At 46.9% G+C, this 25,053-nt stretch overlaps 7 protein-coding genes and 1 pseudogene across 7 annotated transcripts; 4 read left to right on the top strand and 4 right to left on the bottom strand.

The window, feature by feature from the left end:
* Nucleotides 1-4,211: 4,211 nt before the first annotated feature.
* On the top strand, nt 4,212-4,523 carry LOC116501948 (histone H4). Its single transcript, XM_032207608.1, has one exon. It carries the CDS (start codon nt 4,212-4,214, stop codon nt 4,521-4,523), a length of 312 nt encoding a protein of 103 aa, XP_032063499.1.
* Nucleotides 4,524-5,495: 972 nt separating this feature from the next.
* On the bottom strand, nt 5,496-5,885 carry LOC116502356 (histone H2A type 2-C). Its single transcript, XM_032208242.1, has one exon. It carries the CDS (start codon nt 5,883-5,885, stop codon nt 5,496-5,498), a length of 390 nt encoding a protein of 129 aa, XP_032064133.1.
* Nucleotides 5,886-6,608: 723 nt separating this feature from the next.
* Nucleotides 6,609-7,025, bottom strand: LOC116502368 (histone H3). Its single transcript, XM_032208254.1, has one exon. The coding sequence runs from the start codon at nt 7,017-7,019 to the stop codon at nt 6,609-6,611; it is 411 nt and encodes a 136-aa protein (XP_032064145.1). The 5' UTR covers nt 7,020-7,025.
* A 930-nt stretch (nt 7,026-7,955) lies between these two features.
* LOC116502357 (histone H2A type 2-C) lies at nt 7,956-8,345 on the top strand. The gene has a single exon (XM_032208243.1). It carries the CDS (start codon nt 7,956-7,958, stop codon nt 8,343-8,345), a length of 390 nt encoding a protein of 129 aa, XP_032064134.1.
* A 901-nt stretch (nt 8,346-9,246) lies between these two features.
* Nucleotides 9,247-9,638, bottom strand: LOC116502375 (histone H4). Its single transcript, XM_032208262.1, has one exon. The coding sequence runs from the start codon at nt 9,627-9,629 to the stop codon at nt 9,318-9,320; it is 312 nt and encodes a 103-aa protein (XP_032064153.1). The 5' UTR covers nt 9,630-9,638; the 3' UTR covers nt 9,247-9,317.
* A 9,681-nt stretch (nt 9,639-19,319) lies between these two features.
* Nucleotides 19,320-20,846, top strand: LOC116502351 (histone H1.01). Its single transcript, XM_032208237.1, has one exon. It carries the CDS (start codon nt 19,326-19,328, stop codon nt 19,980-19,982), a length of 657 nt encoding a protein of 218 aa, XP_032064128.1. The 5' UTR covers nt 19,320-19,325; the 3' UTR covers nt 19,983-20,846.
* A 25-nt stretch (nt 20,847-20,871) lies between these two features.
* Nucleotides 20,872-21,625, bottom strand: LOC116502352 (annotated as a pseudogene).
* Nucleotides 21,305-22,179, top strand: LOC116502359 (histone H2B 1/2/3/4/6). The gene has a single exon (XM_032208245.1). It carries the CDS (start codon nt 21,728-21,730, stop codon nt 22,106-22,108), a length of 381 nt encoding a protein of 126 aa, XP_032064136.1. The 5' UTR covers nt 21,305-21,727; the 3' UTR covers nt 22,109-22,179.
* The last annotated feature ends 2,874 nt before the right edge of the window (nt 22,180-25,053 follow it).

Raw genomic sequence — 25,053 nt, 5'->3', positions numbered from 1 at the left:
TTTACACCGTTTCAAGAAGTCTCTTTCTCCTCGACAGTGGCAGCTCCATATCCAAACACACAAATAATCCAACAGAAAAAAAAACAACGAATTCTTGGTTTCTGCCTTCAAGCCTTCAAAAAATTCCCTACTTTTATAATTGTAATAATTATTTTTAATATGAAACATTTAACAGCCTGGCTGCAATAACATTGTATCACACAATAGATAGTAGGCTATCATCAGCCACTCAAAACAGCAGAGCAGATCTGTCCAGGGCTACAAGAAATTGTAACAAGGTAAATCAAATGACTGTACAGCGTAGAATTCCAGAAGCCCGGGACTGGGAAAATATACAAACACATTGTCTTGAGTGTCCACGTTACATTAGGGAAATGTCATATTCTTTCCTATTTACACGTGTTTATGTGAAACTGAATGTCTCTAAGAAATAACAGGAACTATATCCTGACAGTAACCCCTGCTAAATGAAAGAAGATGGAAATATCACATGACCCCTTTGAACATTTTTTAATAATTGTGTTTTATTAAAGTCACTCAAAAAGCAAATCATGTGAAATCTTTACATTAAAGTATGGACTTGAATTATTCAGTAATTTAACACACATTTTTTATTTTTCTCTATTTGGAGGTGAAATGAATGAAGAAATACATGGCTATGTGAGGTGTCCCAGAGAATGCAGATCAGCCTGTAAGACAAAGGTAAATATGTCTTCTGAAAGATCTGTCTGTGATAACAAGCAAGACAGAAATGCTAGGTATGAGTTTGCAGTATTGTGTATTGTATGAACACAGAAAGTAAAAAAAAATAATTGTATCTGGTGGTTATTTATTAAAATTCAGGGAATTAAGATCCTCAGGGACATTACTGAAGACTGTCTTGCAAGCAGTTCTGACACTCGGAGGAAAAGATTTTTCTAAACTAGTAGCAGTGACCTCATTGTAACAATGAACGTGGGTATGAAGTCCTCACAGAGATAGAGGAGCTAAGCACTCTCTAGTTCATTAACACTTGCACGTGTTTTTTTTGTTCTTGCTCACTTTCTTGCTTTCTTTCTGTTCAAGCTTATTACATTAAATGGCTTTCTGTCAACTCTCTGGACTTGTACAGTAAGCAATATTGTCATCCTTATCAGTCTGAAAGATTCTTAATAAACTTCACCGTAAATTGTGGCTTCTGCAATGATGAGGCTCTTGGCTTATAAGTATGTCAGTCTTATTTGATTCTTTTGTCAAATTCCTGGATATTGGCTGCAGTTCAAGGCGGGATATGCATTAGAAAATGTTCCAAAGAGCCTGTATTCTACATTTGAGGAAATTTCAAAATCACATTGTTCTTCAAACAACAGGACTTGCCTTATTACCAGGAAATATTATTATTTATAAATCACAGAAATGCCATTAAAATACAGATGAAACCTACTTCCCTGTCTTCCGGCCTTTTTCACTATCACTCTCAGAGGACTGAAACATTGCTACTGAGGAAACAGAAGCCGCATGCTGCTCCAGTGGACTGGAACTTTTAATTTTTCTTTTTCTCATGTGTGGAGCAAACACAGTTTATGATAAAGCAATAGACCAAATACCTGCAGCTGAAGCGGACTCAGCATCACAAGAGAGGAAATGATAATAAGGAACAATTTTTGCTTAGTCAACAGTATAGGTCTAGAAATAAGGATTTTTAGATTAATAGAAATTAGGATGGGCTAGAAAGTATTGTTTTTCAGTTCTCAAATTCCCAAAGATGACTGAAGAATGAGGTGACTTAGAGCACTTTTTAAAATATCAGATTAGAACTCCATCCAGAATTGCAGAGTTAGGACATGAATGGGGCCATCTTGCCCACAGGCAGCTAGCAGTTATTGCCCTTTGGAAACTCCAGTTATGACACAAGCAAAGTTTGAGTATAGTAGAGGAAAGCCAGGATGCTTGGGAAAACCCTAATGTACTTGGAATGTCTTTTATTTCCCCAGAAGTGGCAAAAGCAGTATGTGGAGTTCCCCAACACCACCGATACCAATAAGCCTAATTCCTTCTGTGGTATAATTGGTCAAGCTCCTTTGCGGCCTACCGCAGCCCAAGCCTAGGTATTTCTACACTAAAAGGAGTGCCTCTCTGGTTCAATGCCTATTAGCTCACTGCTCTAGGTTTACTATTTAATAAACAAACAAACAAATTAATAAATGTAATTGCAACATAAAAACTTAAAAAGACTTTATTTTTCTATTTTATTAACATAAAATGTCATTTGGATCTTCTGCTAAGTCTCTGCTCTACAGAGACTGAAATTTGTCCTATAATTCTTAAAGCTCCTCTTCTCCTTTAACACTGTGATTGATGAAACCTTAAAATTATCATTTGCGTTATAGAACTATTTACTTAAATTCTAGTAACCACAACTATGAGACCTGATATTGGATTTTCGGAAAGCTTTCAAGAGAGCTTCCATCCAGTTCTTGAAGCTTAGAATTCATGAATAATCCCCCAAAATTCAAGGGACAGTGAATTTCTGTAATCTCAAATAGATCCCTTCCTGCTTAGCTATTTTGTGAAGATTTTAATCATTGCATGTATGAATAGATTGGCAGGTGAATACTTCAGCATATACTGACGTGGAGACAGCAGGGAAAAGTAGCAAGGTGATACATAAGTGAGTGGAAATATATTTCAGAAAGGTATGAAATAAGATGTGCATGAAATACTGCTTTCTAAGGCTCCAATAGTTGAAATAATTTAGGGACATAAACAAGAACAAAGAAGAAGGCCGACCTTTTGAAGTGATTTCAACTGTTTATTGATTCTGTGTGTACTCTTTTGACATTCATCTTACATCTGATGATCACGTTTCACATCTTCAACTCTGGTCTTCACAAGAGGTTGACTTTGTGTTTGCAACCTATAAATAATATTTTCACCCTCATATAAAAGTATTCCTGCACTAATAAAACCTCTCTGGTCTCTATATTGATAGTCTATGTTGACGATTTATGAAGATGAAGCTAAGAAGAGTATTGTAAGAAAAGTAAAAATGCAGATAATTTAAGAGAACAGGGAACAGTTATCATTAAGAAACTCTTCAAGAAACACATCCAGAATTTACACAGGTACTTAAAAGGATATTTTCTATAGTTCGCCTATTCTTTTATAAATTATTTTTAAAATATATTAGTTGTAATTTTTGCAATATATTATTTATTTCTACATCTACTAGTATTTACAAGAGTTTGGGACATAAGTAGGACCAAAATGCATAATACAAAAGGCCGACAGGAAAAAAGAAATATGGACATACCGTTCAAGTGTTTTTACACTGTAGTCATCTTCGTTGCATGCATACTGTACCCAGTACCGAAATAACTATAGATGAAAAGTTCAGGGATTTTCTGCAATGCAAAAAAGAAGAAATCAAAAATATGTAAGAACAGCAACCAATCTTACAAACAAAACATACTCAAGACCTACAGGGTAATTTACACCCAAGGGTAGATATGTCAATAACGAAGAAGATGTGATGCAGAGAGACAAAAGAAGTAATAAACAAAATAATCATAATTACGAAAAAAAAAAAAAAAAGATAAGCAGAGACAAAAAAATATATATATCAATACATGCTCCAGAAGTTATTTTTCACGTCAAATCTAAAAATTATCAGAATTTATTGATGAAAATGAACTCATGCCCAGCAGATGGCAGAAGACAACAAGCCAGGCAGAGGAGCAGGGATCCCGCATTGCTCGGAGACCCTGCCGTGGGGCGAGCCGGGGCCCGATGGATCGCTCCGAGGAGCCGCCACGGTCCACGGTCCCCGGCCCCCTGCGCAGGGACGCGCCGGGACTCGGTCCAGTGAGGCAGGGCGGAGGGAGCACGCCGATCTCGGGGGCGAGCTCGGCCCCGGAGAGAAAGAAGCCGGAGCGCCACCGCCCCGCCCGGAGCCGCCGGGGACCGGGAGGGGCGCGGCCGAGGCGGGGCCGGGGCCGGGGCCGGGGCTGCGGCGGGGCCCCGGGAGGTGCCCGAGAGAGGCGGTGGAGGGCGGAGGGCGGAGGGTGAAGGCCCCGCCCCGCCCCGCCCCGGCCGCAGGAGGGGACGCGCCGCCGGGACCGCCCCCGCCTCGCGCCCGCCCCTGCTTCCAACCAGGTCGGCTCCCCCGCTATAAAGGGCGCGGCGCGGCAGCGGGCCGCTCACAGCTCGGCTCAGGCAGCAGCAGCGGCACCATGTCCGGCAGAGGCAAGGGCGGGAAGGGGCTCGGCAAGGGGGGCGCCAAGCGGCACCGCAAGGTGCTGCGCGACAACATCCAGGGCATCACCAAGCCGGCCATCCGGCGCCTGGCGCGGCGCGGCGGCGTCAAGCGCATCTCGGGGCTCATCTACGAGGAGACGCGCGGCGTGCTCAAGGTCTTCCTGGAGAACGTGATCCGCGACGCCGTCACCTACACCGAGCACGCCAAGCGCAAGACGGTCACGGCCATGGACGTGGTCTACGCCCTCAAGCGCCAGGGACGCACCCTCTACGGCTTCGGCGGCTAAAGCGCGCAGGCAGCTGTTTCTCGGACCCTCTCGACACCCCAAAGGCTCTTTTAAGAGCCGCCCACCTTCTCTTCAGAAAGAGCTGTATCGCGTTTGGTCGGGTTCTTGAAGCTGTTTCTGTACAGAAGTATGTTGCAACTAGTTTCTACCCGCCCCACTAAGGTTTTGGTGCCTAGCACCGTATCGTATCGTGGTGCTTGAGGCTGTTTCGCAGGGCTCTGTTACGTAATTCCCTTCCCACTTCCCTCGCTGCTCTTCGCGTTTAGCAGCCGCTTCCGGGACAAACTGGTTGGGCTGCTTGTTAACTGAGCGCTGTACGAGCCGGTGGCCCTTCCGAGGGAGGCGCCCACCGCTACTGAGAGCAAGCCTGCAATGTGCTGGGCGTAGGCTCCGATCCTCCCAGGGCTGTAGCCACGTCCGGAAAAGCCGCGAGCGAAGGGGGGGCCCTAGCGAGCAAAGGGGGAGGAAGGTATCCGCCTTGTCAAGCACCCTGAGGGCATGGGGGAGGCCACTCTTCCCTCCCAGTGGCTCCAGCCCACAGAAAAAAAGCACAGCGACCACGCGCGCTGGGCTCGCTTTAGGAGGCGGAGCGCCCTCACCCTTTGAAAAGCCCGCGCGGGGCAGCCACAGGCTCCAACTGCTCCCGCGCCACGGGCGGCTCTGCTCGAGCCCGGCTCGCCGCAGCTGGCGGCGCCTGGGCTGAGAGCGCTGCTCCGGGGGTGAGTGCGGGGCCTACGAGGAAGGGCCGAGGCTGCCCGGCCGCAACCGGGCTCTCCCATGTAGAGCCTGGGCGTTAGAGCAGGGCAAGACTCCCGCACACTTCTCGTCAGAAGGGCGGGCGTACGCCCCCTCTCCTCTCTCTCTGTACCTCTTCAACAGGAGCGTCTCAAGCTCTTTCTCGAGGCTGTGGGTGGCTCTGAAAAGAGCCTTTGGGTTTCAGTGGTCCGCGCCGGGCCTGTCTCCGGGGCCGCTTTACTTGCTCTTTGCCTTGTGGCTTTCGGTCTTCTTGGGCAGCAGCACGGCCTGGATGTTGGGCAGCACCCCGCCCTGCGCGATGGTGACCTTGCCCAGCAGCTTGTTGAGCTCCTCGTCGTTGCGGATGGCCAGCTGCAGGTGGCGGGGGATGATGCGCGTCTTCTTGTTGTCGCGGGCCGCGTTGCCCGCCAGCTCCAGGATCTCGGCCGTCAGGTACTCCAGCACGGCCGCCAGGTACACCGGGGCGCCGGCGCCCACCCGCTCCGCGTAGTTGCCCTTGCGCAGCAGCCGGTGCACGCGGCCCACGGGGAACTGCAGCCCGGCCCGCGACGAGCGCGACTTGGCCTTGGCCCGCGCCTTCCCGCCCTGCTTCCCACGGCCTGACATCGCTGCTCGCTCTCTGCGCGCTGCACACACACCCGACGAGAAGCCCTCTCCGAGTGAATTACCCGCGCCCCGCGGCCCGCCCTTATATCCCTTCCCCTTGCGCGGCCCGCGCCTCCTGATAGGCCCAGGCGCACCCGGGGAGCGCGCAGCCAATGCCCGAGCGAATCTCGCCCTCACCAATCGGCACGGCACAGCGACCCTTCCCCCCACCTCTCCTTCTCGGCCCAGCCAATGACGCCGCGGGACGCACCGGGCGGCTCCGCTCCGATCGCGGTGCGAAAACTCGGCGCCAGCCGCTGCAGCCCGCTTCCGCGCCGGCCCCCGTCCTTCTCGTCCCTTTTGTCACCGCTCCTTTTTCCTACGGCATCTCTGCCGCTAAGGGGGGAGGGGGGGGGGCGAGTGGATGGCAAACCTGGGGGATTTGAGAATGGGGGCAGGGAGAAATGTTTGGGCGGGTGCCTCTCAGCGGGTGAGGGGAGATCCGGCAAAGGAAACATGGTATCTCCTTGTTTGTACTTAATAATAACCATTTATAATTTAGAAACGATTTTCAGAAGGATGATCTGCTTTACCTGATACCTACACCTTGAAGATATAGTTCACAATTATATTCCAATAAAGAGTGCCACAGCTCTTTTTACGGTTTATGTATTGGCTCTTAAAAGAGCCTTTGGGATGATGATAGTTGTCGTGTAAAATTGAAATTTTGTGACTGAAATCTGCTTATGCACGCTCCCCTCGGATGCGGCGGGCGAGCTGGATGTCCTTGGGCATGATGGTGACGCGCTTGGCGTGGATGGCGCACAGGTTGGTGTCCTCGAAGAGCCCCACCAGGTAGGCCTCGCTCGCCTCCTGCAGCGCCATCACGGCCGAGCTCTGGAAGCGCAGGTCGGTCTTGAAGTCCTGCGCGATCTCGCGCACCAGCCGCTGGAAGGGCAGCTTGCGGATCAGCAGCTCCGTCGACTTCTGGTAGCGGCGGATCTCGCGCAGCGCCACCGTGCCGGGCCGGTAGCGGTGCGGCTTCTTCACGCCGCCCGTGGCCGGCGCGCTCTTGCGGGCCGCCTTGGTGGCCAGCTGCTTGCGGGGCGCCTTCCCGCCCGTCGACTTACGCGCCGTCTGCTTTGTACGCGCCATCGCTAGCAACAGCTACTGCAAGCGAAGCAACAAAAGGTAGTGAGAGCGCGTTCGCACACTGCCTGTATATATAGCAGCGTTCCCAGCTCTGATAGGCGGATACATACACGCTGAATCTCATTGGTGGATTCTAATTTTAAATTTACCGCCTTTGGAAAAGACCACCCCCTGGTTCCGTCTTTGTCCTTTCTATGTACTTAGTCACACGGATAATTTCTGATACACGGTATCAACTTGTATTTCCATTTCAGGAATATATCCACATACTACCTGAAGATTCTTTACAAAAGCTTAAATATATTTTACTTTCCCTTCTGCATATTTCTTTATTAACCCTATGCAGAAAAAAAAATGTATGTTTTCAGCATCGATGTTTTCATGCAGAAAGGCTTTAGTTTATCGTTAAGTTCTAAAAAGCCTTACTTTAACTTTTTGAAATATTGCAGTAAAAAAGAAATCAGAAGGTAGGAAACAATGGTATCGAAGATACATAAAAATTAGGAAATGTGTAATGGAATTAAAGTGAAAAAATGTACTCTATTTTTTTCTGATGATGTGATAACAACACTTTAATTTTAATCAGAGGACTAGACGCTGTTTAAAGTCATTGAATCTTTGTGAATTCGACTGAAGCTACCGCGTTTCGTCTGCCAGACCCCCCACCCCTCTGCCCTCTGAGAGTCCTCCAAAGACACACAGATCTGCATTTCCCTCTCTGCATCCCCCCCGCCTCGGCGATCGAGCAGCCGAGAGCGATTGGTGAGGGCGAGATTCGCTCGGGCATTGGCTGCGCGCTCCCCGGGTGCGCCTGGGCCTATCAGGAGGCGCGGGCCGCGCAAGGGGAAGGGATATAAGGGCGGGCCGCGGGGCGCGGGTAATTCATTCGGAGAGGGCTTCTCGTCGGGTGTGTGTGCAGCGCGCAGAGAGCGAGCAGCGATGTCAGGCCGTGGGAAGCAGGGCGGGAAGGCGCGGGCCAAGGCCAAGTCGCGCTCGTCGCGGGCCGGGCTGCAGTTCCCCGTGGGCCGCGTGCACCGGCTGCTGCGCAAGGGCAACTACGCGGAGCGGGTGGGCGCCGGCGCCCCGGTGTACCTGGCGGCCGTGCTGGAGTACCTGACGGCCGAGATCCTGGAGCTGGCGGGCAACGCGGCCCGCGACAACAAGAAGACGCGCATCATCCCCCGCCACCTGCAGCTGGCCATCCGCAACGACGAGGAGCTCAACAAGCTGCTGGGCAAGGTCACCATCGCGCAGGGCGGGGTGCTGCCCAACATCCAGGCCGTGCTGCTGCCCAAGAAGACCGAAAGCCACAAGGCAAAGAGCAAGTAAAGCGGCCCCGGAGACAGGCCCGGCGCGGACCACTGAAACCCAAAGGCTCTTTTCAGAGCCACCCACAGCCTCGAGAAAGAGCTTGAGACGCTCCTGTTGAAGAGGTACAGAGAGAGAGGAGAGGGGGCGTACGCCCGCCCTTCTGACGAGAAGTGTGCGGGAGTCTTGCCCTGCTCTAACGCCCAGGCTCTACATGGGAGAGCCCGGTTGCGGCCGGGCAGCCTCGGCCCTTCCTCGTAGGCCCCGCACTCACCCCCGGAGCAGCGCTCTCAGCCCAGGCGCCGCCAGCTGCGGCGAGCCGGGCTCGAGCAGAGCCGCCCGTGGCGCGGGAGCAGTTGGAGCCTGTGGCTGCCCCGCGCGGGCTTTTCAAAGGGTGAGGGCGCTCCGCCTCCTAAAGCGAGCCCAGCGCGCGTGGTCGCTGTGCTTTTTTTCTGTGGGCTGGAGCCACTGGGAGGGAAGAGTGGCCTCCCCCATGCCCTCAGGGTGCTTGACAAGGCGGATACCTTCCTCCCCCTTTGCTCGCTAGGGCCCCCCCTTCGCTCGCGGCTTTTCCGGACGTGGCTACAGCCCTGGGAGGATCGGAGCCTACGCCCAGCACATTGCAGGCTTGCTCTCAGTAGCGGTGGGCGCCTCCCTCGGAAGGGCCACCGGCTCGTACAGCGCTCAGTTAACAAGCAGCCCAACCAGTTTGTCCCGGAAGCGGCTGCTAAACGCGAAGAGCAGCGAGGGAAGTGGGAAGGGAATTACGTAACAGAGCCCTGCGAAACAGCCTCAAGCACCACGATACGATACGGTGCTAGGCACCAAAACCTTAGTGGGGCGGGTAGAAACTAGTTGCAACATACTTCTGTACAGAAACAGCTTCAAGAACCCGACCAAACGCGATACAGCTCTTTCTGAAGAGAAGGTGGGCGGCTCTTAAAAGAGCCTTTGGGGTGTCGAGAGGGTCCGAGAAACAGCTGCCTGCGCGCTTTAGCCGCCGAAGCCGTAGAGGGTGCGTCCCTGGCGCTTGAGGGCGTAGACCACGTCCATGGCCGTGACCGTCTTGCGCTTGGCGTGCTCGGTGTAGGTGACGGCGTCGCGGATCACGTTCTCCAGGAAGACCTTGAGCACGCCGCGCGTCTCCTCGTAGATGAGCCCCGAGATGCGCTTGACGCCGCCGCGCCGCGCCAGGCGCCGGATGGCCGGCTTGGTGATGCCCTGGATGTTGTCGCGCAGCACCTTGCGGTGCCGCTTGGCGCCCCCCTTGCCGAGCCCCTTCCCGCCCTTGCCTCTGCCGGACATGGTGCCGCTGCTGCTGCCTGAGCCGAGCTGTGAGCGGCCCGCTGCCGCGCCGCGCCCTTTATAGCGGGGGAGCCGACCTGGTTGGAAGCAGGGGCGGGCGCGAGGCGGGGGCGGTCCCGGCGGCGCGTCCCCTCCTGCGGCCGGGGCGGGGCGGGGCGGGGCCTTCACCCTCCGCCCTCCGCCCTCCACCGCCTCTCTCGGGCACCTCCCGGGGCCCCGCCGCAGCCCCGGCCCCGGCCCCGGCCCCGCCTCGGCCGCGCCCCTCCCGGTCCCCGGCGGCTCCGGGCGGGGCGGTGGCGCTCCGGCTTCTTTCTCTCCGGGGCCGAGCGTGACTGCATACGCTTCTCCAATATTATTTTTTAATTCTACATATTTGTTTTTAAAATAAACATTTATAATTTAATATTATTAGTAATTTTTATTAAAATCAATACAATTACAATTTTCTCTTATTTCCTGTTAAGTGGGCTGTTTGACACACAGGATACTTGGTAAGCCAAGGAGTACTTGAGTGGTAATCAGTTGTGTGAAAGCAATCAGTTTTCATGCACCTGGAAGCAAATCTCTGAATTTTACCTACAGAGATCATGCATTTATTAGTAAGTATAATAACCAGATACAGTTTTCTAGCTTAAAATATCTGTCCACTAATTTGGTTACATGCCTACCATGCATGCTACTCACTCCGAAGTTTGTTTTTTTGTCCCTGAAAATCTCTAAATCTAGTCCTACACTCTCCTCGATTCATAAATGAAGGTAGCATGTAATAAAGTTTGTGGCTGGGATAATGCACACAGTGTGTCTCCCAATATCCCCTGGAGCACCCATGAATTTAGAATTATCATTGCCACTTCCAGTGGCTTCTTTCTGTCATGTTTACAAGATTCTTGGGGACTGCTCTTGAGAGCAGAAGCTGGGATGTCACTGGGTTACTGTGTTTCCAGGTGATAGCTTCTCTGAAATATTGCATTCAAAACACCCTGCATGCTGCACTAGGCAACTGTAGGAAAGCCATTTTCTCCCAGTCCATTGTTGTAAGTTCAAGAAAGCCTTTTGTCATTCATTCCAAGATATTTGTCTGCATCATAAATAACCCATTTCCTTATATAAGTGACTATGCTACATGAGTTTGATACATGAGCCTGAGAACTAACTTAAGCACAAGTAAGAAATAGAATCAATTTCCAGATGGGAAAAAAAAAAATCTTAGCTCACCTCTGCGCAACCATGAATTAGTCAAAGACCCATGTTAGCCACTTTTTGAATCAAGCAAATTGTGTGTGTGTTGCTGACAACTGCTGTTGCTAAGATGTGAACCATGTCTCAGTACTTCTGAGGTTATATTGCAAGAACTCAATGGTAGTGCTGAGCACTGGCTGCTAAATGTAAGATGTGATGGGTCACCCCAAGGCCTTATGCTAGCATCTGGTTTGTGCTACAGGCCATTAAGAAAGCCATTTCTATGCCTTCACCTCAGGTTAGAGAAAAGTGTGCATCTTATTGTAGAAGCTGGCTATGCCTGACACTCAGACTGTGGTATCGCTGTCGAGTCCATGATGGGCTTTATCAGCACGGAGCTGGAGTTGATCCTTTTTTTCTCTCCTGTGTCTGGAGTGTTGCTGAAGATTAAGTCACAAAGATCCTGGTCATGCTTAAAAAGGATTATACATCCATCTAGATCACTGCTACTAATTGGATGAAAATTAGTCATGCACATCAAATGCACAACAAAAGTGACTACTTCAGCTATGTGCATGTGTACCTCCATGACTGCAAAGATCTGACATCATTCTGAGTGGATAGGTACTTTTTTTTTTATTATTTTTTTCTTTTCATGTAATATGTATTTGTTGCTGTGATACAACCTCACAACTGAAAATCAGTCATCACAACAGTTAAAGCTATACCTCAGTTTCTGCTGGCTGTCCTTGCAGGGCTCAAACCCCTCTGGGGCTGTAAGATTTGCATAATTCCAGTATGGAGAGTGTGACTACAATCCTGATACACACCTCATTATCCAGAGACAGAGGAAAGCCTGTCAAGATGAAAGGCTCTGGGAACTCTGACAAGCCTTTCTCTAGCTGGCATTGGCATTGGTTCTGTCTCAGTCATGGTGACTCCAGGAGGGAAGGTCTGTGCAAGTGATGGGATCTAAAAATATAATGATGAGGTAATTCTTTCCCAGCACCTTTCAGCTCAGATATTTTACAAAGGAATCTCTCTGCCTGGCCTTGAAGGCTTCTGATTTTTTCCTCTGTCCTGTAAAATTACTTGTCGTTCCCTCCCCAGTAGACATATTCTCTTCACCTCTCCTCAGCCACAAGAAAGGGTGTTTAGCCTTCCTACTGTGCTGGTTGCCACTTTGTCCCACTTCATCTGCACCATAGAAAGTACGTTTTTCAGCTTTTTGCAAACACATACAGACAGGTCACTTAACTGCATATAAACGGGATTCTTCTCAAATAAATAGATAAATCCCACTTAGTATACATGTCCATCAACTGTTTCCCCATCTCCCACACTCACTTTCAATGTCCCTGTTCCTCAGCTTCTTATTATATGTCATGCTAAATCATGTAATGATTTAGTATCTCTCATGTAATACTAAATCTTGTAATCATGATACTAAATCTCTATACAGAGAAAGTCAATAAACACTGGATAAAAAATCCATTGAGGGCTCTCCAGTTCAAAGACATCCCCTCTGGCTCACAGTGCCTCTGGCCTACAAATCATTAGGAGTTAAGAGATCATTTTGGTGAGACAATGTTCTTATACACTTTTTTTTTTTTTTTTTTTTTTAATTTAGCTGGCCTCTGTCACAGATGGGATATTGGCCCACAAGACAGTTTTTTGTGAATGACTCAGTTCTTGCATTGTTATGATAACAAGTCACTATCTAGAATACATTACAAAGGGCAGCAGAATCTCAAGGCTGCCCCAGTCATATTGCTCATTCATTTCTCCCTGCTTAGGATCCAGGATTCCTTAACTGCAGAATCAAGTTCAACTACTACACCTTGTATTCCTCCTCTGTCCCCTCCCAGAGTTATGTCTTATGTGTCCCTAATACCGACCTTTTCTGAGCATGAGCAAATGTCTCCCTCATCACTGAAGAGGCCATAACCAGGTGTTCCTGTCACCCTAGTGGGAAGGAAGTTACAAAAAAAGAGATAAAATCATTTTCAATAATCACCATGTTAAGAGAATAAATATGTTGTAAAATAAAAAGAGAAAAACCTAAAAAGTAATATTTTTAAAGTATAAGAATGCTTTACTTTTTCCTCGGTGTCAAAAGCAAACAAATATTTCTGGCTTTGTACAGTGATGTGGCTGACAGCAGTAACCCTTGAAAGCCTTTCCATGCACCCAAGGAAGCCAAAACCTCTTTTCTCCTAAAGAATTAATTAAAGAACAAGCAGAGATTACACCTTTGTCTCCACTTAGGTTTTGATACAAATGTTTATCCTACACTGTTATGTTTTTTGTTTGTTTTTTTTTGGTTTGTTGGTTGTTGCTTCTTTTTTTCTTCCATTTTTTCTTTTTCTCTCTTCCTGCCCCCCTCCCACCAGCAGATGTTTATTTAAGTGAATATGCATTAAATGTAGACAGTTGGTATTAGAATTACTCAAATAATGAGCAGACCCTTCTCTCAACAGACTTGGATTATGGGGACTATGAATTTTCCTTCCTTGTAAGGGCCTCCTATTGCAGTTTGGGTAAATCCACAAACCCCAAAACCCACCTGGCTTCTTTTCACTTGCTACCTCTATAGAGCTGGACAGAGGCTGATCCCTGCCCATAGCTGCTTAGTGCTGGCTTTGTTTCCTGGTCTTTAAACCTTATAGTTAAATGGAAGGTGTTACAGACTTCTAAATTTAAACAACACACTAGTTAAGCTTATTATTCTGCTCTTTATTTCATGTACAAATCAACAAAAGATTCACTACATTTTCAGCATGTAAGAAACAAAACAAACAAACAAAAAAACTGTATCAGGAAGGCCAAGGTTTAGACTTTAATACACTTAACTACTTAACTACTTCCTCAGACTAGCATACACATGGCAGGTTGCAGGCAAAATACATGAAAAAATAAAGTGCTGGGACTTCTTGAATGTGCCCATCCTGTACACACATATCTCACTCAGCAGCCTGTGAAGCCAAATTCCTGACTTCCTAGCTGTCTGATAGCAGGAGTGCTGAGTGACGGCCCTCACTTGTTTATTGTAGGGAAATAGGGGCACCAGCCAGCCCTAGCAGTGTCTCTGGCAGTCTGGGTGACCTCCTAACCAGGGACAGTGCCTCTGTGGCACCAGCGTTTAGCTTTCACAGCTGTGAAGCATGTCCTATAAAAAACATAAGCTAAAGCACAGCATTTAATACCTCTTCAAAACCTTTTTTTTTTTTTTTTTTTTTCTGTTTTCTAAAGGAAGACAGCAAGCCTATGTCACTGCCAACCTAATGCTGCCTTGTGATACTCCTGCTCTAGAACGATGGCACAAACAGCCCTATCTGGAGCAAAGACCTGTTTCACCCCCACAGCTCAGTAAAACTGGCAAGGCAGCATCCCTTAGCAAAAGCAACTTCACAAGCTGTATGACAAAACACTTTGGATCTCAGTGATAGTGTGTGCCAAGCCTACATGGTATTTGGGTACCACTGTCACTGCTTGTGTGACAAAAAAAAAAAAAAAAAAAAAAAAAAAAAAAGGTGGTTGTTGGGTTGCAGCCCAAATCTACCTTGCATCTTGTCTCATCAGCACCTGGGGTGTTATCCATCAGGGTGGACTGCAGACCTGCTCTGTATGCATGTACCAACCCAAAGTCACTTTGTTCCCTGAGAAATGTCAAACAGAGCTCTAACTGGAGGTAGGGGAGCATGTAGATTGATCATATTGTTCCCTGCAAGCACCAGTGCTGCTCTTAGCAGTATTCACAGGGTGTACAGGCACACACGTAGGAAAGGGTGGAGAGCAGAAAAGGTGAAGGATTGCCAAGGGGTTGTGGGGAGTAAGAGCGGGCTGCTCAGCATTGCTCTGTGTGGGCTGCTCACTGGTCTGAGAAGTCAGACCTCCGTGCTGATGGAGACACTACTCTGAAAGGACAATGTGGTAGCACACTTTCTTAATGACATTCACTGTTATTAAATGAGGGTAAAAGAAAAGCACAAGCAATTCGGGTGGAAAGGAGTTCTTTGTGTAGCAATGGATGGTTGAGCTTCTGTTCTTGTTGCTTACATATCACAGACAGCTTGTCTCAGGGCCTGACATTCTTGATCTATGGCTGATGACTACATTCAAAGCATGTCAGGATGGTCCAGAAGTTCATCTGTCAAATGCCTTACTTTAGTTTTGGAAGACCAGAGTTCTTTAAGACATGAATAATACTGTTCTTTGATAGCTGACTGACAACGAGGACCTTTTCTCTGCCGATGTGTGAGAAAAGTAAAAATATTTTAACCTGGTCAACAGTAGAGGCTCCTGTGTGGTACGGAGCAAAGTGCATCTTTTTTCCCCCTTGCTCCGGGGGAAGGTTTTGGCCTCCAAATTTTTGTTGCTTATTTTCCCTTCCCCTACGGACCAAGGGGAATGCCCACCAAGAAGGGCATCCTTCCCTGTTCCTTTGACTATTGCCATATCCAGGTTAAAGACTAGGTTTTCAGTTCCAAAATGACACGGCATAGCAATGTCAATGCAGGGAGGCCTCAATGAGTGCCCCATGCCTTAACCAAGAGTACAGGGAGGAGTGTGCAGCATTCCAGAAAGCTGAGTCTACAGAGACAGTCACCCACTGCCCTACCCTACTTGTCCTGCCCACTACAGATGCTTGGCCCTATGCTGGCTTAAAAAGCCCTGCATGGCTTCATTACACCTGGGAGTCTTCCTCAGCATCAGCAGCAAAAGCAACACTGGTGTTATGTAGGCAAAGACTTGAAGAACTGCAATGAGTTTGTAATTTGGTAGGTACTACTTTGAAATTGCATAGCAAAGGGTTAAAAAGCTGTTAAACTGTGCTGGCTGGTTGGATCACAAGAGTTATTACATTTGTAACTTGGATAAAGATGAAGTCACTGAGGGTAAGTAAGACATGGGTGTAACGTTGTAATATGAGTGTAATCACGGTTGCAGGGAGTATTTACACCTCATTCCTGAGGAACATGTACACAGGAGTGCAGCACACAGCATAAAGACCCTCACTGAAATCTCTGGAAACTGTTGCTTGGAGGAAAGGAAGGGACTGTGCTGCTTGGGCATACCCACTGTACTTTCTCCAGCTGTCTAAGAAAGATCCATCACAGGACTCTTCCACAGCTGGTGGAGTAGCCCATGAACCATGTTTGCATGGCTAGCTCTCATGCTAATGCCTCCTAACCAAATTCCTTGAGAACAACCGCCATGTTACCCTGCACTAATGCACACATATCTAAATATAACCCAGAGATCATATTCTGAGGAACAAGTACTGGCAGGTCCTAAACTGGAGATGGGAATGTGATAGTTCTCACGTGCTGCACCATCTCTTGGCTGTGGTTTGTGTCTCCTTGCTTACACCAAGAGGTCTTAATAGAAAAATGCAAAAGTTGGACAGAACTGGACATCTGAAGGGAAGTGACTTGTAGTGCTCAGATTGCAATCATGTACAGGTTTGTGATGTAGTGTGGCCTGCTGGGCTGCCCACAAGGTGAGAAGAATTGAAGTCATTCAGATGTAGCAGGTATTACAGTGATGATCTCTCTAAAGTCATCTCTGGAGATCCTTATGTCATTCTCCTCCTTTTTTAATGAATGAGGAAGTCTACCTCCCTCCACTCTCCTTATTGGGAAAACCAAACTGCAGGCAAGAGTTTAGGTAGGGGCCTATTGAGGTCTTTCTATAACAAAATATGCCTAAAATGCCTAACATGCATAAAATAAGATTATTTTTTTTTTTTCCTTTTTCTCACTTGCTCACCTAGAGATTAAACTGTGATTCCTGTTTCCTTTAGAATCCTTCATCACCTTTTTTATTTGCCTGATTACATTTCTCCGTTCCTTCTTACCTATCTGTTCTGACTGTGGAGCAAGCTCTTTTTCAAACTCCCAAATGCATTATAACTTTCCACAATATTGGTCCTGCATGTATTTCTTTCAAGTAGAGATGATATGCTACAAACACAGTTCTGTGTTGCTGAAGTTATTTTCCACCTTTGCCGGAGAGCCACTAGAAAAGAAAGAGCAGAACCTAGTGTTATCCCCATGTCATGAAATTTATGAAGTTACTTCAGTTTATTTTAAAGTGGCAAGCTGTAACTGTTGTAGATCAGAAGCTCCTACCCATGTTATTAGCTGGCCCTTCTGGGAAAGGGAGAGGGTAGCAAGTGCTGGTAGAAAGGCTAGGCAGACAATTGGGACAGTGACCATCTTAGCCACTTCGGTTTCAGCCCCCAATAAACACAAATCAACACCTTGTGAAGCCACAACTGAGGGGTGCAGTATTTAAATCTCCTTCAGTGAAGCCTACTGAAGTTAATGCATATGAGTTCAGAATAACAAGATTGGGCAGGAACAGTTTTCATTCTGCAGGCATGTCATACATGATCTACACCTTTCTTCTGTCTTATGTGCCGTGAAGTCTCTTGGCAGCTGTTAAATGTCATCTCCAAGCCCTGCTAGATGTTGCCCTATGTAATCAAGTCACTGGAACATCTCATTCATTGGTTTATGAGCACGTGTAGAAAATGAGCTAACAAAAAATCTTATTTTACTGCAATTTTGGTAACTGATGGAGGTATGTCTTCAATATCCACATTCAGTCCGATATATTTCATTCTCATATCCTTCTCTTGTGCTGCATAATTTTTACAAACAAGATCCAGAAAGCTCCAATGAGATACCTCCTTCTATCACCTTCCTCTTGTAACATTACAGAGCTCAAGTGCACTTTTCCTGCAATCTTTTTCCTTATAGTTTTGTCTTCTAGGATGCAGGTTGCATTGCTTCTCTTTATAGTGTTTGGTTTTGTAATCAGTGAAACCCAATTTAACAGAAAACTAACGTTTTCATGTTGTATTCATGTTTAGTGTTGACAAAGCAGCAGCTGTAAATGAAAAAAAAAAAAAAAAAAAAAGTGGAAATAGAATTACACTTATCTAAAGTTAAGCATTTATACAATTTGAAATTTTGGTTGCCAATATCTGCATAAATTGTGTTTACATCTGTGCTATATCTGGTGATATCAAAGAAAATGAGAAAGCTAGGTTTAAGTGTAATATTTGTGTGATTCTTAAATAACTATTAAAAGGCAATGGATAATATGCTTCTTTATAAAAAGGTACAGATTCAGTAGTATTATTCCAGAACTCCATCCTGTTTTCAGCAGATTACATGATCTTCAACCAGATATCAATATTGATTGAATTCTTCCTGGTTCTTTAGGAGTGAACTATGGCCTACCACTCCCCTAATTGAAACCCAGGTTATCACAATAAGTTCTTGTCAGGAAAGCAGTTCCTCATTTCTATGACTGTAAAATGCCTAAGAAAGAATTAGGTGGGCTTTTTTTTCTTTTTTCTTTTTTGAACGGTGAGAAGATTCAGCATTGGCTTTGTTGAAACCTTTGTTTCAATACACTGTCTGAGAGGCACAGAAAAAAAAAAAAAAAAAAAAAAGTAATGTGGTTTTAAATTTTCCAGCTATTACAAAAAATACACAACAAGATAATGCTTTCTGGGCAGTAAGAACCTAACTACATAACTGCTACGTTAGGTCCTCCACATCTTAAATTACTAGAGACACAAAAGTAATATCAATAAAAATAACCAGAAGTTTAGGAGATTGCTTTCTGTTAGAATGCTGCTATTTTGTAATGTAGGGTATTGAGTTACTTGAAATAGAAATGCAATGTGAAAAAAAATAATCTTGATCCACTTAATAATTAGTACAGAAATTCATATGGAAAACAAACAAAGGAAAAAAAGCACAAGGCAGCAGGGTAACTTTGCCTCCCTTCTAGTGAAATTCCAAGAAGACAAAATAAAACAACTACATGTTCATAGATTTCCAAACATTAACAAATTGCTTATGGCTGTATAATAAGTGCAATAGGAGGTAGTATGAGACACTATTTCAATAGACTTTAGCGTTTTAGGAGGTAAAACACATGGTCAAAGGAACCGGTTCTTAATCCATATTCAGAGCTGAAAGAGGAGTCTGTGTTACTTCCTCCTCTTCAAAATCAATTTAAACAGTCAAAATAGCTTTAAATCGGCAGATTTCGGTTTAGACCACAAGAAAACCCTCTAAAGAATCAGATATAGCCGTTGCCGTGACATTTATGTCGAAAGGAAATTTTTAATTTGCAATGAAAAACAAAAGTTTCTCTCTTCAGAGGTCTCTCCAGCAGCAGCACACGGGATTTCTGGCTTCTCCTTTATCTCAGGACGCGTGTCCGCGGCTGGAAACTCTCCCGAACGCAAGTACCTGGTCTTCTCCTCCCTCCCCGGGGAGATGGGGCGATTTGGTGGCAGAAATTCCGAGGAAAATACACTTTTGTTAGTCCAAAGAAACACAAATCGAGCACACCGAAGGGCTCCCCGGCCGTGCAGCGGGGCGGGCTCTGCAACGCACCAATCACCGCGCGGCTCCTCTCTAAAAATACGAGCATCTGACCCGCGCCAGCCCAATTGTGTTCGCCTGCTCCGCAGAGGACGCCGCCGCGATGTCCGAGACCGCTCCCGCCGCCGCTCCCGATGCGCCCGCGCCCAGCGCCAAGGCCGCCGGCAAGAAGCCGAAGAAGGCGGCGGGCGGCTCCAAGGCGCGCAAGCCCGCGGGCCCCAGCGTCACCGAGCTGATCACCAAGGCCGTGGCCGCCTCCAAGGAGCGCAAGGGGCTCTCCCTCGCCGCGCTCAAGAAGGCGCTGGCCGCCGGCGGCTACGACGTGGAGAAGAACAACAGCCGCATCAAGCTGGGGCTCAAGAGCCTCGTCGGCAAGGGCACCCTGGTGCAGACCAAGGGCACCGGCGCCTCCGGCTCCTTCCGCCTCAGCAAGAAGCCCGGCGAGGTGAAGGAGAAGGCGCCCAAGAAGCGGGCAGCCGCGGCCAAGCCCAAGAAGCCGGCGGCTAAGAAGCCTGCCAGCGCCGCCAAGAAGCCCAAGAAGGCAGCGGTGAAGAAGAGCCCCAAGAAAGCCAAGAAGCCTGCAGCCACCGCCACCAAGAAAGCAGCCAAGAGCCCCAAGAAGACCGCCAAGGCTGGCCGCCCCAAGAAGGCAGCAAAGAGCCCGGCTAAGGCAAAGGCAGTGAAGCCCAAAGCTGCCAAGCCCAAGGCAGCCAAGCCCAAAGCAGCCAAGGCAAAGAAGGCAGCGCCCAAGAAGAAGTAAATTATCCTCGAAGAGTCCTGCTGTACATATTTTGTTATCCAACGGCTCTTTTAAGAGCCACCCACACTTTCCCTAAAGGAGCTGAGGCACCGAGGTCGTCAGTCACCTGCAGCAAGGATCCAGAAATTCGTAAGTCGTCAGAGGTCAATTGTCTTTTTCCCCTGCGATTTCTGAAGCGAACCCTAACGAGCACGGTATAGCGCGGCGGCTTTAGGGAAGTGTAGACTTTTGCATCTTTTGCCGAGTAATTGGTTTGACTGCCACGACGAAATGTTTTATAATGATTTGATAAAAATCGGATGTAACTTTTTTTAAGTATATATTTTGTAACAAAAGTAATGGATTTGCCAGGCACGCTACTACTGAGCCATGTCTAATGTATTGTATTATTTCTTAAGGTGCCTCTTTAAATGCTTTGTGTACTACGGGGGGAGGAGGGGAGGCTTTTCTTACCGCCCCGAAAACAGCCCTGAGCTCTCCAATTCCTTTTGTCCTCTTTGAGAAAGAAAAGAAGCTTTAGGTATTGGAAAAGCCCGCCCTGACCAAGGATTGGCCAGCGCCGAGCCCAGCCCGCTGCCCCCTTCCCCCTCCCCGCGCGCTTCCCCGGAGAAGATCGCGGCTGGTGCGGCGGCTGCTGCCGCCCGTAAGGAAGGAAAACGCGGAAGGGGGACGGAGGCGGGACTTAACACCGAAATGGGTTGTTCTCGCTTTCTGCGGTTTGAGAACTAAACGTATTCTGTCTCGTCCCTGGAGGAGTTTGTTTCGGGAGAACATTATGGCACGACTTTGTTAACAAAAACATGGAAAGCGTTGCTACTATGGCCCAAACAAAAATACCGATAATAAACATATGAAAAAAAAAAAACAACACAGCACGGCTTGAGTAGTTCATGCAACTGCGTAAGTGTATTACGGATTCCTGAGCTCTTCTATGATTTTGTGGGTGGCTCTGAAAAGAGCCTTTTAATTATCATCTCGAGGTGTGACAACGCGCAGCCTTCCTGTTGCATTCACTTGGCCTTGGCCTTGTGGCTGTCGGTCTTCTTGGGCAGCAGCACAGCCTGGATGTTGGGCAGCACCCCGCCCTGCGCGATGGTGACCTTGCCCAGCAGCTTGTTGAGCTCCTCGTCGTTGCGGATAGCCAGCTGCAGGTGGCGGGGGATGATGCGCGTCTTCTTGTTGTCGCGGGCCGCGTTGCCCGCCAGCTCCAGGATCTCGGCCGTCAGGTACTCCAGCACGGCCGCCAGGTACACCGGGGCGCCGGCGCCCACCCGCTCCGCGTAGTTGCCCTTGCGCAGCAGCCGGTGCACGCGGCCCACGGGGAACTGCAGCCCGGCCCGCGACGAGCGCGACTTGGCCTTGGCCCGCGCCTTCCCGCCCTGCTTCCCGCGCCCGGACATGGCAGCGACCCGCTCCGCACAGCACCCAGCAGGGGAACGCAGCGCGCAGCCGGCGGCGCTCGGCTATACCCCCGCTATGGCCGGAGCCCCCGCGCTGATAGGCTGGCACGTCGGGCTTCGCTGGGCAGCCAATGAGGGGCCGAATCCAGTTCGGACCAATAAAAGGCGGCTGTACAGGACGGATGACGCGCGGTCGCGTACTGACCAATGAGAGGAGGCAAAAGGAATGCTGCTCATTTGCATAGGGGAGCTATAAATAAATGGCCCGCGGGCGCTTCCTCCACTTTCGTCTTCCTGTTGTCAGCTGAGTGGAAGTCGCTCTCTGAGACAGTCCCGCCGTGAGCAATGCCTGAGCCGGCCAAGTCTGCGCCCGCCCCCAAGAAGGGCTCCAAGAAAGCCGTCACCAAGACGCAGAAGAAGGGCGACAAGAAGCGCAAGAAGAGCCGCAAGGAGAGCTACTCGATCTATGTGTACAAGGTGCTGAAGCAGGTGCACCCCGACACGGGCATCTCGTCCAAGGCCATGGGCATCATGAACTCCTTCGTCAACGACATCTTCGAGCGCATCGCCGGCGAGGCGTCGCGCCTGGCGCACTACAACAAGCGCTCGACCATCACGTCGCGGGAGATCCAGACGGCCGTGCGGCTGCTGCTGCCCGGCGAGCTGGCCAAGCACGCCGTGTCCGAGGGCACCAAGGCGGTCACCAAGTACACCAGCTCCAAGTAAGCTGCCTCCGCAGCCTGTGCCAGACCTGCTCAACCCAAAGGCTCTTTTAAGAGCCACCCACCTTTTCAATAAAAGGGCTGCATAGTCACAAAAGGGGGGGGGGAGGACGATTCAAGATGTTATTTAATGTGAGAGTCATCTGGAATTACAGTTAAAACTAATTATAGTAGAAAAATTCGTAGCCAATTCTGTGTATCAGAAAATGAAAAACTAAGTATGTGCCAGTAATGTCTCTATTGTGATGGAAATAATTTTTTTTTTCTAGGTGAAACTCAACCTTTTACTTTTTCACTTTTGTTTTTAAAATTACGTATTTATTGTACAATGCATCCTGATCAATGTCCTGTTTCAGTTTTCCTACAGTTTTCATGTATCTGCTGCAAATTTAAGGAAAACGTTTGCGTAGATTATTAGGTCTTGAGAGAGAATTCAATTTGCTTTATGGAAACTGCGTACGGTGTTGTAGCTGCTGTAACGACGTCTACCGCTAGAGGGTGCCTCAGTCCTTATATATTTTCAGAGTTGAACTAAAGCAGGTGACCACAGTGCACTGTAATGTAAAAACTTAAATAATAATTTTTTTCTTGATAAGCTGTTAATCGCTGTTACTAGCTACCAGCTTCCACGTCTAAAAAAGCATATAATGGTTAATAAAACACAAGTTTTTTTCTGAAAGTTACTTACCTTCAGCAGTTTTCTTCTGTACGTGTGAATTTTGCAGTAGTTTGCACGGCTTCTCCCTACATCTTCTTTAGGAGAGAATATTCCCCTTACAAATGCCAAATGAACATGAATATTATTTCATATGTACTTCAGGTTTCCTACATTTATATCTCAGTTATATTGAAATGATTAAGAACTTCAAAACTAGGCACTGTGTATCACGAGCTTATTGTAGTTACTGAGTAGCCCTGAAGTCTTTCATTCCCCAAATCACTGTTTTTCTGATTTTCCCCATCATATACATTCTTGGGTAATTAGACATTTCTGCAAATGCAGATCTGAGCCATAATAATCCTCTTCCCCAAATGGATCTGAATAATCCTTAATTCCAAATGTTAACTTGTGGCCTCATCAACACACTTGGCCCCATACGAGGACTGCCTAACCCCAAAGTCAAGCTTTCTGGTACTGACTGACTGTTGTCTGGTAGTGCTGGTACAGAGGCAGGCACTAAGTCTGTTACATTGGTTACTAATGTACAGGAATTAATTTCAGCTTGAAGGCTGATGGGGGACATCTTGGATTGGATTTTGGACATCTGATGGTAGGAGCCCTCCACACTCCCTGTTCTGCAGTTTCAAACTGTGTCTGGAGATCTGCTCTCAAGCGCCGTAGTATAAACTAGTTTTAACTTAATAGTTTTAATTTTCTGTGCCTCTCTATGCATCCAGTACTTAAAAAGATGAATGTTGTGTTCCAGTCTCTAGGTTCTTATGTAACGGAATAAGTGGGTGGCTAGAGAGGGAATTTAGAAAGAATCTAAAAGCGCTCATATTTTGACAGTGGTGATGATCATTGGAACAATTTGGCAGAAGCTATTATTCTTAGTAATCAGTTATGTAAAAGTCAAATTCATTTCTGTTGTCCTTAAATAAATAAATAAAAAGCTTAGTTTAAACTGCACCTACCACAGGAGCCCAGTGGTGCATTTTGTCCCACTAACTCGGGAATCCACAAGCATTATTACAACTTTTCCTGTTTTTGTATGCTGGCTGCTTTATCTATGTAGCTTTCACATAAATTTTGTGTGATCATTCTCTCTGTTTACTCTATTTTAAGACTGTTCAGTATATGCATTAAAACTGTTTCAGTATGTGCAGTTCTTGCTAGAGTCCTGGAATTTGTCTCCAGATAAACTATTGTTTATGATTTCTTCTTCCAATCTTAGTACAATATTTAAACCTCAGAAACATTATTGGGCTATAATGTGAACGAAGCATTTCAATCTGCACACATGCATCCTCAGATCTATTTGTAATCCAGAAACTGTTCTTTCTTTCAGAAATTGTATCCCAGTGCTGAGACCCAAGTCACTGAGACAAAACCCAACTACTGTGGAAAATGTGTACTTGTTTTTTTACCACCAGCAGTAGCAGTAGGATTTAGGCTAGGCAAGAATAGCAAACATAATGATTTAATTCCACAGGAGTATGAACAGTGAAAATTAATCAAGACAATAGTGTGAATATAAAATCACATGATAGTGCATTCATACATCTTTCATGTCATTTAATATTTACTATTCAGTTCAAAGTAATTTTCTTTGTCTTATATGAGACATTTTTCTCAGATTATATTGCCCAGGAACTGTAGTGTGGCATAATCTTCAACTACATCATCCTAGGAATTGCTATAAACCGTGATCTTTAAACAGGTCATTTATACTGTATTTTTTCTACTGTCTGTGCCTGTCTTCAAAACATCTCTCTATTCGCAGCAACAGAAATACAGGGTATATTTATTTTTGTTTATACAAACGTTGTAAAAATACTTTTTTTTTTTTTAATTAGTACCTTCTATATGAAATGGTCAGAGTTATGCTGTTATGTATGCCTGTAGTGCATTATCAGCCACAATGATCTGTAAAGAGAACAATCTAAACAGTCAAAAAATTCCATTGTCTTTTTTTTTTTTTTTCTTTTCAATAGACTAGTAGAGTTTGTAGCATTTTGGGAAATACATACCTTCTCTAGATCAGTGTACCCTCAGTAAATTGTATATTTATCAAACATTATGGGTTAAGCAAAATGAAATAAAAATATACTTTTTTTTATTATTTTTTATTTTTTGCTAAAAGTAAATAAACCACCTCGAATAACTATGCTTCTCTGATTACTTAATGGGGCAATAAAAAAATTGGAATAAATTTCAGAAATGATAAATAAAATGATTGATGTCATAAACCTGATCCAAAACCAGAACAAAACACATGCCTGATATAA

This window comes from Aythya fuligula, chromosome 1, assembly GCF_009819795.1.
Source record: "Aythya fuligula isolate bAytFul2 chromosome 1, bAytFul2.pri, whole genome shotgun sequence".
NCBI classification, from domain to species: domain Eukaryota; kingdom Metazoa; phylum Chordata; class Aves; order Anseriformes; family Anatidae; genus Aythya; species Aythya fuligula.
The sequence above is the reverse complement of the archived record's forward strand: the minus strand, read 5'-3'. Positions and strand labels throughout refer to the sequence as shown.